This window comes from Excalfactoria chinensis, chromosome 3 (assembly GCF_039878825.1).
Source record: "Excalfactoria chinensis isolate bCotChi1 chromosome 3, bCotChi1.hap2, whole genome shotgun sequence".
NCBI classification, from domain to species: domain Eukaryota; kingdom Metazoa; phylum Chordata; class Aves; order Galliformes; family Phasianidae; genus Excalfactoria; species Excalfactoria chinensis.
The window spans coordinates 75,732,480-75,745,107 of NC_092827.1; the positions used below are offsets into that span (position 1 = coordinate 75,732,480).

A 12,628-nucleotide genomic window follows, 5' to 3' on the forward strand; every position below is an offset into this window, starting at 1 on the left:
TGAATAGGCCCAGTGACAGATGGAGAAGCCAGTATTGTATGATTTCAAGTAACGGGGCAATTCCAACTTTTCTGGTAATCAGTTGCTAAAAATCATGTTCTTAAGAGTCTTTTGGCATCACATATACATTTCACCCAGTCTTTATGTAGGGCATGGTTAAATATCTTCTGTTTCTCAGCAAGAAAAGGAGTAGCAGGTGTTTTGTCTCACGTTTGAACACAGTTTTAAAAAGAGAATGAGGGAAGAATGTAGCTGGCTATTAGTAGGAACCAAACCTTTACCAGCCTTGTGGAATCAAACTCTCGAAAATCAAAAAAGACAACAATGAACAGAAACACAGCTTAAAAAGTTAATGGCATCTGATTTTAGGAGACGGACCAGAAACTGAATCCTATCTGTCTTAATCTCTGACAGTTAATAAGCAGTTCTTAGGGAAGGGTTACTATCACGTATGATACAGCAGTACGTAGGTAATCTTCATTAAAATAAAAAAGCCAGAGTTTACTAAATAGAAAAGGATGAAATCACCAGATAGATCTGTTTCCAGCAGCATGAGTAGTTTTGAAACATTTTTAGTGAAGAATAAAAGAAAAGCACAAAACCAGGTCACTGTGCTTCACAAGTAATTGGTGTTGTGTATGGAATACAGATCAGACTTCAGCACTTGGAAAAGTATTTTAATAACTTGGCGAAACAGGGGTACTTCTAGTCTTCTGAAGCAGCAGCTCTCGTTTTTTGCTGTGAATAGTTTCTCCGTTCTGTCATTTTAATAATAACAATTCTAGAGTTGAAGAAAATCATTTAAGGGAAGCACTGATGACTTCAGTGCTTAATTAATATTCCCTGCTCAGTTAATATTTGTTCTGATGTCAGTTTCAAGAGTCAGCTTGCAAAAGGACAAGATGAAACAGTAAGATTAGAAACAGAAAGAATGTGTGACATTCCAGGTACTGAGAAAGGATGTGGCTTCAAGCTGCAGAAGCTACTGTTCTTTACACGAGGTGCCTCTGAATTTATCTCCAGTTTAAGTGAGTGAGGATAACTGTTTGTGCCATCAGAGAAAGAAGGTGAGGAAATTTTGCTGTATTTTGATGCTTTTCTGTACCTGGAGAACACATTTTCTGCATCTCCAAGCTTTTTTTTTTTTTTTTTTTTTTGTATGAATTTAATAATTCTTTGAAGAGTCATAAACAACAAGAGTAAGAAGCCCATGTAGCTCAGTTCTAGTATGGAGTTTATATGGCCATGGCCAAAGCAAACTGAACAGCTGTGCAGACAGTGTCTTCTTCCATGGTTCAGACAAACTTTGGTTGTGGTGGTGACATTTCACTGCTTCACGGCCCAGCGATTTAACTGTGCCGTCCTCTCAGAACAGGGGGCTCTTAGAGCACTCCATAGCTCCCTGTGGAGCTCTCTGGGGTTCCTGTAAGGATATCTTACCCAGCTGGTTGCTAGTCAACTGTCTTGGCAAAACTCAACTTAGAGGTTCTCTGATGCTGAGGTCAGTGCCCTGCACCAAGCACCTCTTCTGTTTTCATGTCAAATCTCATTTGTCTCTCAGTGGCTCCCTCACTTTTCCCCCTCTCTGCTCCAAGCCCATAGCCCCAGTGTCAGCATCAACAGGCACTCCAAAGTAACTTATGTATTCCTTCAGAGCTCTCCAATGTCTGCTTGCCTTCAGTTGCCGTCTTGTAAACTTTATGCAGTAGGCAACTTAATTTTCACCAAGTCTCTGATATAAATACTGAGGTAAGAAAGCTTTTGCCAAACTTGGATTCAGGCATTCATCTCCATAGTGCCCCTGTGAGCTGTTTCTTTGTTTTGCAATGAACAAAGAACAATCACAATCTTCACCAACTTTCTTAATGTTTCCTGATAGAGATGTGTTAGAGCAACAACTGCTTTTTAACAGGACGCTAAAGAAATAAGGAACAGAAAGGGAAAAACAAGAGTCTGTCTTGCCGTATCACAATCTTTCAATGACCATCTGGAATCCCTGCCTCTAGATGATCAATCTTTATTCAGATATTCACTGTCCTGATTTTAACTTGGAGGTGTTTTGGACAGCCCTGGAAAGTCTCAGTGCCACAGCTGTTCTAAGCAGTGTGCAAAACTGTCCCGACAGAGATTTTGCAATGTAAAATGATTTCAGTGAGATTTAGATATTTGTGCCTGAGGTTTCGTGTTCCTTCACTTCGTTCATGTTGCAAACGATTGTTGAGTTGAGTAGGAACAGGCTCGAGTGAGCAAGCATTGCCTTTCTTTACACCTTGATGATGTTAGATCAAAGGAGTTTTGGTTAAAGCAGGCAGCACTGAGTCACAGATTCTAAAGCAATCTTAATTAGAGGGCTACTTTAGTCACTGCACACACATAGGATATATTTATTTCATATTTAATTTTTTCCCTTGCTCTGCCTCTATATAGCATGAGAATTGCCAATTACAAGGCTCATGCTTTACAGCATCATTAAAGGAACAAATGCCCTTTCCGGCTGTAAAACAGGCATCCTTTGAGCTGTCTAGACAAGGGAAAATATTTGGTACTTGGACCTTCTCTGTAATTTCCCATGCACTGAAAGATCCAGTCATGTTCAGACTGTGTACTTTTTAAAGACAAAGCCATCTCCTGCGGATATACTATATACTTAGTTAGGACACCTGCTACAATCACAAGTTTTGTTTCTGCAGTTTTCCAGTCTATGACCTTAGTTTACTGAGGAGCACAATCCATTCTCCTACCTGTTTCCTTTAATATTTAGGTATTCAGAAAAAGAAATACTATAATTCATGTAATTCCCAAATCCCCAGTTGTAGTCTCTCCTGTCTGGGCTTTCAGCAGCGTGAACGTCCTGTGGCTCGGGAATTTCTGTTATTAAGCTATAGCTGGCCACTAAAAATACAAGCACTGCATTATTGGCTGTTTTCTTAAATTCCCGGCTGTCAATCCACCACTGCTTACTCAATTTGAATTCCCCTAACAGGGCTTTCTGAATAAAAGATATAGTGTTAAGACTTCTTTTTTTACCAGATATATGAAACTCCGGATGAGGCTAAAAATTAACCTGAAGTCTGTCATACAGGTCAAGTGCTCAGTAGCAAAAGTGAAGGTTCAGAAAAGCACAACTGTATGACTGCTGGTGTACAAGTTTTATCTCCATTCTCCCAGTAGCCCCATATGCATCCTTTCACTGTTCCTTCACTGGAATACTTAACCTTTCACCTTTGACGGTGTCTTTTAATACAGATCGATGTTGTTTGCTCTTACTGCTGAATTAATTCCACTGAGGAGGGTTTGTGGTGGACGTCAAAAAGTCCAGTATCCCAAAAGCGCTCTTATTTTCACATTCAGTTCCTTCAGAATAAACACAGTAGCAATTGTATTCCGTGCCAAATACAAATTGCACTTTATAGAATTCATTATTTTGTCTGTTTAATAAATCAAGACATGAAGCTCATAAAAACTTCTACCGACAAAACCAACAAATCAAATAAAATATTCCGCGATAATTCCATCTGTGTTTTTAAAATATAATTGATTATATTCATAAATGTCTCATAGATTTCCATGTATTTAGTATATCCAGTTTTTGCATGAAGTTTGCATTTTAGCTGAATGTTGTTAAACACTGGATCAGTTCAGTGAGAGGCAAGTTTTCCGTCACTTACCCAACGTTAAAATGATATTAGAGGCCTTCATGGAAAGTATGGTTCCACAATTTACTTGGCAAAAAAGAACTACAAGAGGTGTTTTTTTAACCTGTTAATTGAAGAGTTCAGGCTACATGATGTGGATGTCTCTTCTGGTCTTGAAAGTGGATAAGCAATTCTAAACCTGTTGAACAGTGCTGCTCACCCATTCAAACACATCCTCTGTGTCAATGCAGGATTCGATCCTCCCAGCCCAAGTTCAGTGAGTGCGTAAGGCCTTTGCTAGAGGTACAGTGCTGGTAGGCTCCATCACATGGTCTGCTCTAATGAGCAGGATTAATGATCTAGCTAATAACGAGGTAAATCAAAAGTGAGTCACTTTTTTCACCATTTAAAATGTAATTATCTCAGAGGCACGGCATGGATCGTAATTCCAGGTGAACAGCAGCCTTGCTTAACAGTCACAATGGATTTTAGGAAAGAAAATTAGCAGTAACTTCTCCACTTCAAACTGCAGAGGAATTCAGAAGGCAGAAGGTACTGATCCTAGTGTCCTGGCAGGTTCCCAGCTTTTTGAGTTAATGTTCTTTCTCTTGCAAAACACACAATGACATCTTAAATGACCACAGATGGTCAGGGCCATGGGTTTAGGTCTTGATTCAGGTAAAGATAAAAATAATATATTCCAAGCACTTGTGATACACTTACAAAAATAAACCAGATTCTGTCACAAGGAGCTCTGCTTCTTTACAGGCTGGTGGGCAGCTGAGTCAAGAACAGACTTACTCATGCAGTGACTTGTAAGACCAGAAAACCACAAATGGGAACTACAAATGAAAGGGCTGGTACAGAAGGCATGCAGGCGTTGTAATTACTTTGCCTACCTACATAAGACTATTTATATGTGTAAACTTAGAGGATTAAAACCAGAAGGCACATGTTGCAGATATTTACCACTTTAAACATGCACCACAAAATTCTCCTCTGTGCCAACTGCCAGAATGAGATCTGTGCAGCGCTTCTAAGTCCCACATAAACTCCTTGGCCTGCATTCAGTGCTTCTGCAAAAGGAATGTAACTGTATTCTTAAGCTCTTCTTGCACGAGGGGTTCAGTTTCACATATGCTGTTGACTGTGAAACACCATGCTGACAGAACCTGTAGGAAATGCAGAGATGGTCATGTTTAAACTGTGTCTTATTCTGTACTATCATAGCATCGTGCCAAGGTTGGGCAGGTTGGTGAAACACGTGGGAGGCAGTTAAAAAAAAAAGATCATTGTCTGACATATCTCCAGTGAAATTAACAAAGAAGCAATTTCCAAACTTGTATGTTTTCCTGCTTCATTTTAGGTTTTGGGGTCTGTCCTTTCTGTATTCCTTTCCATTGTGTAGAGGCATCAGGGCTATCTGTTTGCAAAAACAGCCCTCCAGTTGTTTTCCTGCACTCCTCGTGAATGTCTGTTTTGATTGTCACATGGCTGACGTTAAATACTTCCTTGCAGACGTTGATGAATGTGTGAATGGCACAATGTGTGGCAGCCATGGGTTCTGTGAAAACATGGATGGCTCCTACCGCTGCCTGTGTTACCAGGGCTATCAGGACTCACAGGATGGGCAAGGATGCACAGGTGAGCTCCCACTTGCAAGTGGTCTCTCTTGTAAGGTTCTAGCAAGCAAAAAGCAGCTGATAAGCAAAATGCATTTCCTCACAAGAACTTATTTCTTATTTCATTGTTTTTATTTGAAGTTGTGCCATGTGCTAGCAAAATAAAGTTGAGCTGTGCTTTGCTCACTGAACACTGTTCCAGGTGGAAATATAACTGTTCACCCATGTAGTGAAATCTTGTTACTAGAACGGTACTAAACCAACAGCAAATAAGCTGAACCACTCATTAGAAAAAGATAAAAACAAGAAAATGTACTGTTTCTGAATGCCAGAACCACGCACAGGTATAAATCCTGACAGTGAATTTAATGCTTTGGCCTATTTAAATGCAACATCTGTTTAGTCTCTTAACTGAATAACCAGAACTATGTAGTACCTCCTACAGGAAATGAAGTCTGGCATGTGGTACATGCAGACTGAATTAGATGGCACGCCTCCCTAGGCACAGTGTATTTCAACATATTTTAACATTGACTTCAAGCTCCAGTAAAGACACCCATCACCATGAAAACATGCAAGACTTTCATACGTGTGTAAATAGTGCCCATTTCCTTTTAAGTAATAGGTTTCTCTGACTGTTGATAATAGCAGTGGTTGGTCCTAACAAGTGTCTGAGGCAGCGCATGTTTCTAATAGAAACTTAGTACCAGGTCAAGGCAAGGTACTCATTAAACAATTTCTTCAAGCCAGAACTCGGTCTTTCAATTCATACCTTCTTAAACACACCGTCCTGGGAATATGGTGGACAGTTGTAAAACGTTTGTACATTTCAACGCAGGTCATTTAGCAAAAGAATTTTAGGAAAATTGTAAGTTCCTGGCCAGGCAACATTCTTCAAAGGTAAAACGCATACTTATAAAACATAGACATATAGAAAGCAGTGTTCAATCACATGAGTAGATTTTCATTCTTCCTGTATAAAAGGCAAGAAGGACAAAAGACTGCCTCACAAATTACACTTTAGACTGTACTCAATTATAGATATTTCTGAACCACAACAATGAAATTGTAACTTTCAGATTCTGCCACTAGTGGAAAGACTAAGTCGCTTTCAACAGTAAACTTTAATAGTCTAAAAGGGAATAAAGTCATCCTGAGGATATTTGGTGATCGCTGTTTAAACGGCGGACAACTCTCCCATCAACTGAAAGGATTTCAGGGTAGACTGGTTAGTAGGTGCATGGGATCCAAGTGAAAAATAAGTGGGTTTTTTTTGTTTGTTTAATAGTTGGTCAGTTGCAGTTCTTAGTTTGGAGCATCTGAAGGTGGGAGAGGAAACTTGTGCTGTTCAGCAGGAAAATAACCCTTGTGTGCTGCAGTGCAGCCTGCCAGGACTCTCACGAATACAGAACACGTGCAGGGGGGGTGCAGGTGGAGAATTCATTGTTCAGTGGATGTTCACAGGAAAAATGGGATTCTGAGAGGAAAAGGGAACTGTCTTTTTATAGTGCAGTCTGTATCACACCACTTATTTCACTCCCTGCCTTTAGGGGAAGTTTGATGGTAAAGAGAACGAGTTTGGTAGTAGTAGCTCTTTTAAGAAAACAAATGAAATGAGACTCAGTTTTAAAGCCTGAGGAAACGGTGCTAAGAAAGTATTTAGAAATGAAGAAGAAACCCCCCAATAAAGAAACAAAAGTAACCTGGTGTTCCAGTCTCCCAGCAGTACCCAAACAGCACCAATATTTTTATAAACTGCACCGTGGCTTTCAGGTACCTTTACTTCAAAGGGCTTAAGTACTCGTTTATGAGCCCACTTTGCTATTAGTGAGGTTTTAATCCTTCCCCGGAGATCACATCTGAAATCTGGCAGACAATACTGGCACAGGTACAGCAGATAAAAGAATAAACTGTCAGTAGTGGCTCTGAATTGATTTACGCTTCTGCCTTTTTCTCCAGATGTGAATGAATGTGAAATGCTGAGCGGGGTATGTGGTGAAGCCCTCTGTGAAAACGTCGATGGTTCCTTCCTGTGCCTGTGTTCTGATGAAAACCAGGAGTACGATCCCATGACCGGACAGTGTCGCTTCCGTACCTCACCAGGTAAAATACCAGCAGATTTTTGCAAGCTTGGCATGATTTTCAGTGAATATGCAACCCGTGCAAAGGTAAAGTTGGTCAAAATTCTTGTGTTAATAACAGAAAACTAAAACTTGGTTGTCCTGAATGTGCGTGCATGAGAGGACCTGTGTCTGGGACTAAATAGTGTTACCAGTGCTTCGCTAGCAGTGAAAATATACCAGAAGTACCTTTTGAAGTTTCTTATACCAACAACCTTGGTAGTAACAGTGAACACTTACAGCAGTTAAGATCAAACAATCTCACATTTGCTGTGCTGTAGCAACGAAATGTGGTATGACATCAACTCTACAGCATGAGTGATTTTTTTAATATATTTTTACAGTGATCTATCAGAATTCTTGGACAATGTTCAAGGGAGAGTATGATTAAAACCAAAATTTGTGTGTATATATATATATATATATATATATATATATATATAAAACGCAATTTCTCATAGCGTTAAATAGTGCCAATGTGAGTCTTCAGAAAAGGTGATTAGGAAAGCCTAAAGGCTGAATTGTCAGTGTCTGTGCTCCCTTTGCACATTTTACTCCCCATCTCTTGTCCTGTTTCTCCTCACTGTCCATCTTGAAAGATTTGTGAGGTTTTGTTGAGGTGTTCTGGATGTTGCGAATACCGCTGGAAATACGTTCTTTAAGAACAAACTTCGAACTCATGAATTGGCCTCCAGTTTTCTACACTGATCCAATCTGGCGCGAAGCGACCCAGTATAGGGAGCAAAAGAGAACAATAAACAAAGGAGTTAACTTGCACATTTTTCCCCCTCTGGAATGTAAATCTTGGTATTTTTCTGTTTTCTTCTTACACTGTTGTCAGAAGTAGCTTCTGGAATGCTTTAAAAAACCTGACTCTTCTGCTGGATGCAGACTCCAGAACTTAGAAAGCTGCGGCTATTTTCAGGTATCACTCAGACTTGTAAACAAGGTTGAAACATCTGTGACACAAGTGCAGCAAGTATTTAGATCCTTGAATGTAGCACTCAGCAGCACTCAAGATGTTGCCTGTAAAATACCATTAACAGCTGACTGGCAAACTGAAACTTCCAAAAACCCTGTGAGAAAGATTCAGATTTAGAGGAATGAAAAAAGGAAGAGAGGTGAAGCAGACGCCCCATGTCCAGGGGCACTGCCTCTACTCCTCTCTGTGAGCAGTGCTTTTGGTCCTTTCTACCATGAAACGCAATAGGCAATAACTGAAGCATATTGTTAGATAATGGTTATGTTAAGGTGTATGAATCCACTTCTGATAAATACTTTATGCTGCATCTATCATCAGATAGATTCTGTCTTCCAGGCTGTTAATTTAACAGTTGTAACAACCTGATAAAACTACTTTACATGGATGCCTTAGATAGGGGGATAGTTTATGTTTTCTAGCAACAGCAAAAAAAAAAGAAATGCAAAACAAGCAACAGGTATGAAACAGCGAGTCTATTTCCTATCATATTTGGTCCAAATACTTATTGAAACTGCTTTCAAAAGCAACCTGCTTACTAAATGGTTAATAGTGTACAAAAGAAATTACAAGCTTGTAGACACAGACCCATCTTGATTTAAAAGAAATAATAATAATAAAATTTGTGTCTCATTTGCTTTCCAAACATTCATGAAGCCTGCTTGACCAACCCTCAGACACAGCTGTGTAAACAACAGACCTTTAAGCTGCTGAACAGATAATGGGAGGAGAAACCAACACATCGTATGTAAAATGGGAATAAACAATCACACCATGAGATTGCCTCCCCTTCCTCTTGGGGCAGCTTCTGGTGCTGTTTCTCTGGTAAACAGCATGAAAAGTGCAGTGCATTTTCTCCTGCTAAAGCGTTTGGCTTTGATTCAGTTAGACAGATGGCGGGCAGCCAAAGAAAATGTATAATTTGGTGGCTCGAGCACTGCTCTCTCACCTTGGAATATCAGATTCAGTTCCCTCGTTTCTGTGACACACGATAGTCTTAACTTGGTTCCTATTGGACAGCAACCGATACCACAAAACCACTGTACTTTATGAAATTCAGCACATTATGGAAAATGGTAATTATCTGATGAGGGGAGACCACAGACTAAACTAACAAAGATGAAATAAGCGCTCAGCTGGGTGTTTCCTTTAATGTACAACTTAGTTATATTGGCAAAGGAGCAAAGGAAAACTTGCCTTGTAGGTGGCAACATTGTACTACATTTGAGCAGAGGTGTCTGCCAGCTCCTCAATCTCCAAAAACAGACACGGGCGCTTTTCTGAGGAAAACAGAAATAAATCTAATTGTCTGTTTGGAATGAGAAGCCAAAAGAACTATTGAACACGTTCATACTCTTAGAGTGCAGTAACAGGCAATCCGTACTGCTTTTCTGAGAATGAATCTATTATTTTGCATGCTCAGTAAAGCTGCCTTGTCTCACCTGCTTGCAAAATGAGTACGGGAAGGCAGAACGGGCTTTAGGTCATGAGCTGGAGTTCCTTCAGCATCTGTTGGGCAGTCACTGCCTTTGAGCTCCCACGTCACTGCCATTTCTCTTTATGTGAGGGGGACGAGAAAAAAGACGCATTCTTTAACTTGTGTGAAGAGGCTGAGCGCTGCCTCTGTGTGGCAGGCAGACAAGTGGTCAGGTGAGTGTGGTTCTCCCAGCTACGCAATGACTTCGTGCGCTGGAGCCTTGAGTATCTTCCTGAGTTTTAATTCCTACCTGGACGCATTAATGACAGTTCTCTGCTGCTTGGCATACTGTGCAGCAGACTGAGATGAAGCAGATGAACTCTCAAGCAGCGGAAAATCAATCAATATGCAATTATTTGTAGTGTGTTTTTATGAATTTCAGTATTTCTAATCTAAGCGCTAGGCATGAGGCATTTCCCAAGAAGAAAAGGGAATAAACCTCAAGGTTTATCAGAAAACTCCAGAACAAAGTTTTTGTTTTGACTAATAAATGTGAGCAACTTCATTACATTACAGACGGCACACAAAAAGTTTGTCACATTGATCAAGTGCGATTAGCAACTTTATGTGATAGTTTCTGTTACTGAGCTCTTGAGGAGAATTTTTATGCAAGTGCAAGGTTAGATGGACTCTGAAAATACAGAAGCTTAAATTATGTATTCCTTTTCAAACTCACTCCTTTGTGTACTTAAGGAGCACCTTGCTTTTAAAAGTCTTTGACTGTTAATGTCTTTTATTGGATCTATGGGAAAGAGTGCTTTTCCTCAAGTCCTTATGTATATACAGCAGGAGAGGACCCACTCAACTGCAAAGGGCGGAAAATACTATTTCTTGGCTGGATGCCTGTAAAGCCTATTTTAAAGTAAAATGCAGAGTCAGTTAACTCCACATCTGTATTATATTCCTCTGCTCACTGCAGAGTTGCACAGTGACTTTTGCCAAAATCATGAAGGACTTTCTTTTCAAGTATGGACTGTGCTTTTTTTCTCTAGTAAAATCAGAAGGAAATGTTCGTTCTTTGGAGAATCAGTCCTTTCCAGTTTGTGCCTTACCTTCTTTATCTGTAAAATGAGATCACGTAATGTTTGCTCATGTCTGTGAAGGACATCAAGGTTCATACATGAAAAGCACCACATTGGGCACGCCAGTTAGATAGGTAGGCATGACAGCAGGTAGTTCACACAGCACTTGAAAGTGCCAGAAGTGCTAGTATGAAAGATTTTTGGCCAAGTTGGAGAATGGGACTGATGAAGAACAGTTATGAACTCCCATCGTTCTTCCCAAGGACAAACAAGTGAGAACAGAACTTGTACCTGTTTTCTTCTCAACCAGGTAACAGCGCTCTTCACTGCAGTGACTTCAGAACTGTGACTCACGTGATTCTCCTGTAAAACGGATCTATTTATTTCACATATCACCTTACACAGATGTTCTCTTCGCTTTTAGAACTGCCAATAGAGCCTGATGTACATGAAGATGGAAAGAAGGAGTGCTACTACAATCTGAATGATGCTAACTTCTGTGACAACGTGCTTGCGTCCAATGTAACCAAACAAGAATGCTGCTGTACTTTGGGTGCTGGCTGGGGTGATAACTGTGAAATCTTCCCGTGCCCTGTCTTTGGAACTGGTAAGATGAAGCTGTCCATCCACGTGTAGATTTTTGAAGCATTGTATTTTTCTTAAATTTCATATGCTTTGCTGTCAGAGGAGGCTTTCACATTAGATTCCATGTTCTGTAGAATATCGCCATGACTTTTTCAGGGGAGATTTCAGTCAATAGGAATAACTAATATCTGGTCTAAATCCATTGGCTTTGCCACAGTTAACCTAGGGATAAAAATGGCCTGTTACCAGGCAGCATTATCTCCAGAAGATTTTAACAAGCATGGATTCTCATAGAAGGTATAGGTGCTCTGGCATCATTTCAGTTAGATTTTTTTTCCACAAGCTGGAAAACAAAGGTAAGCATCACATGTTTTTGAGTCTGTAGTTATTCCTCATAATGTTGTTTCTACACCACTATGAATTACTGAAACACACCATGATGTTAGTTTTACATGCTGGTACTTACCGATCAATACAGCTAATCGTGCCATCTGCAGACTATTGTGTAACCTCTAAACATTAAATGAGAAGAACACAGCCATATGATACTCATCACAAATACTGAAAACAGTACTTGAAATATAAACAGTGACGGCTGAAATTCAGTATCCAGCTGGAAAAAATCATGTTAAAAGAGAACATGCTTAAACTTTCTGATATTAAATACTAAAGGTTAGTTTATACTCACATGCATCATCTTGTTTAGTTCCTGTTTTAACTGTACTTTAAAATCAGTGAAACTGTAATGAAGCACATTAGGGAAACACTCTGCTTGGATAGGTTTACTTGGTTCTGTACAGTCTCCAAGACAGTTTAAACAATGTTCCTCTGTAACCCATACAATGTTCTCCCATTGCAGTCAATTAATGTTTTCTCTGAAATATATTCACAGTGGGTTGTATCTCAGTTGGGATATGTCTACACTGCAGCTTGCAGCATAGCTCAGAAAGGCCAAAACTAGCTTTAATTACAACAGTTTTGCTACTGGCATTGTTATAACAGCAGTGCACCATGTAACCCAATGAGGACTATATTCTCCTGACAAGAAGAAAGATAAATGAGTTTACATTCAGCTCTGTGGTAGCTGGGTATCTTAGCTCTGTTTTTCAAAGCTACCTCTGCCAGCTGAGAGCAGGAAAAAGTTGAGCTGTAGAATTAGCATCACCCGTTTAGTATGCATGATGGCCT

At 39.9% G+C, this 12,628-nt stretch overlaps 1 protein-coding gene across 9 annotated transcripts in view; it reads left to right on the top strand.

Annotated features, from left to right (window-relative positions):
- LTBP1 (latent transforming growth factor beta binding protein 1) overlaps positions 1-12,628 on the top strand; it is a 174,039-nt gene that overhangs the window by 139,948 nt on the left and 21,463 nt on the right. For all 9 annotated transcript variants that reach the window (XM_072331460.1, XM_072331464.1, XM_072331458.1 and 6 more), the window contains 3 exons: positions 5,154-5,279; positions 7,217-7,360; positions 11,280-11,462. In XM_072331460.1, the coding sequence (XP_072187561.1) occupies positions 5,154-5,279; positions 7,217-7,360; positions 11,280-11,462 (453 nt within the window). The remainder of the gene's footprint in view (positions 1-5,153; positions 5,280-7,216; positions 7,361-11,279; positions 11,463-12,628) is intronic.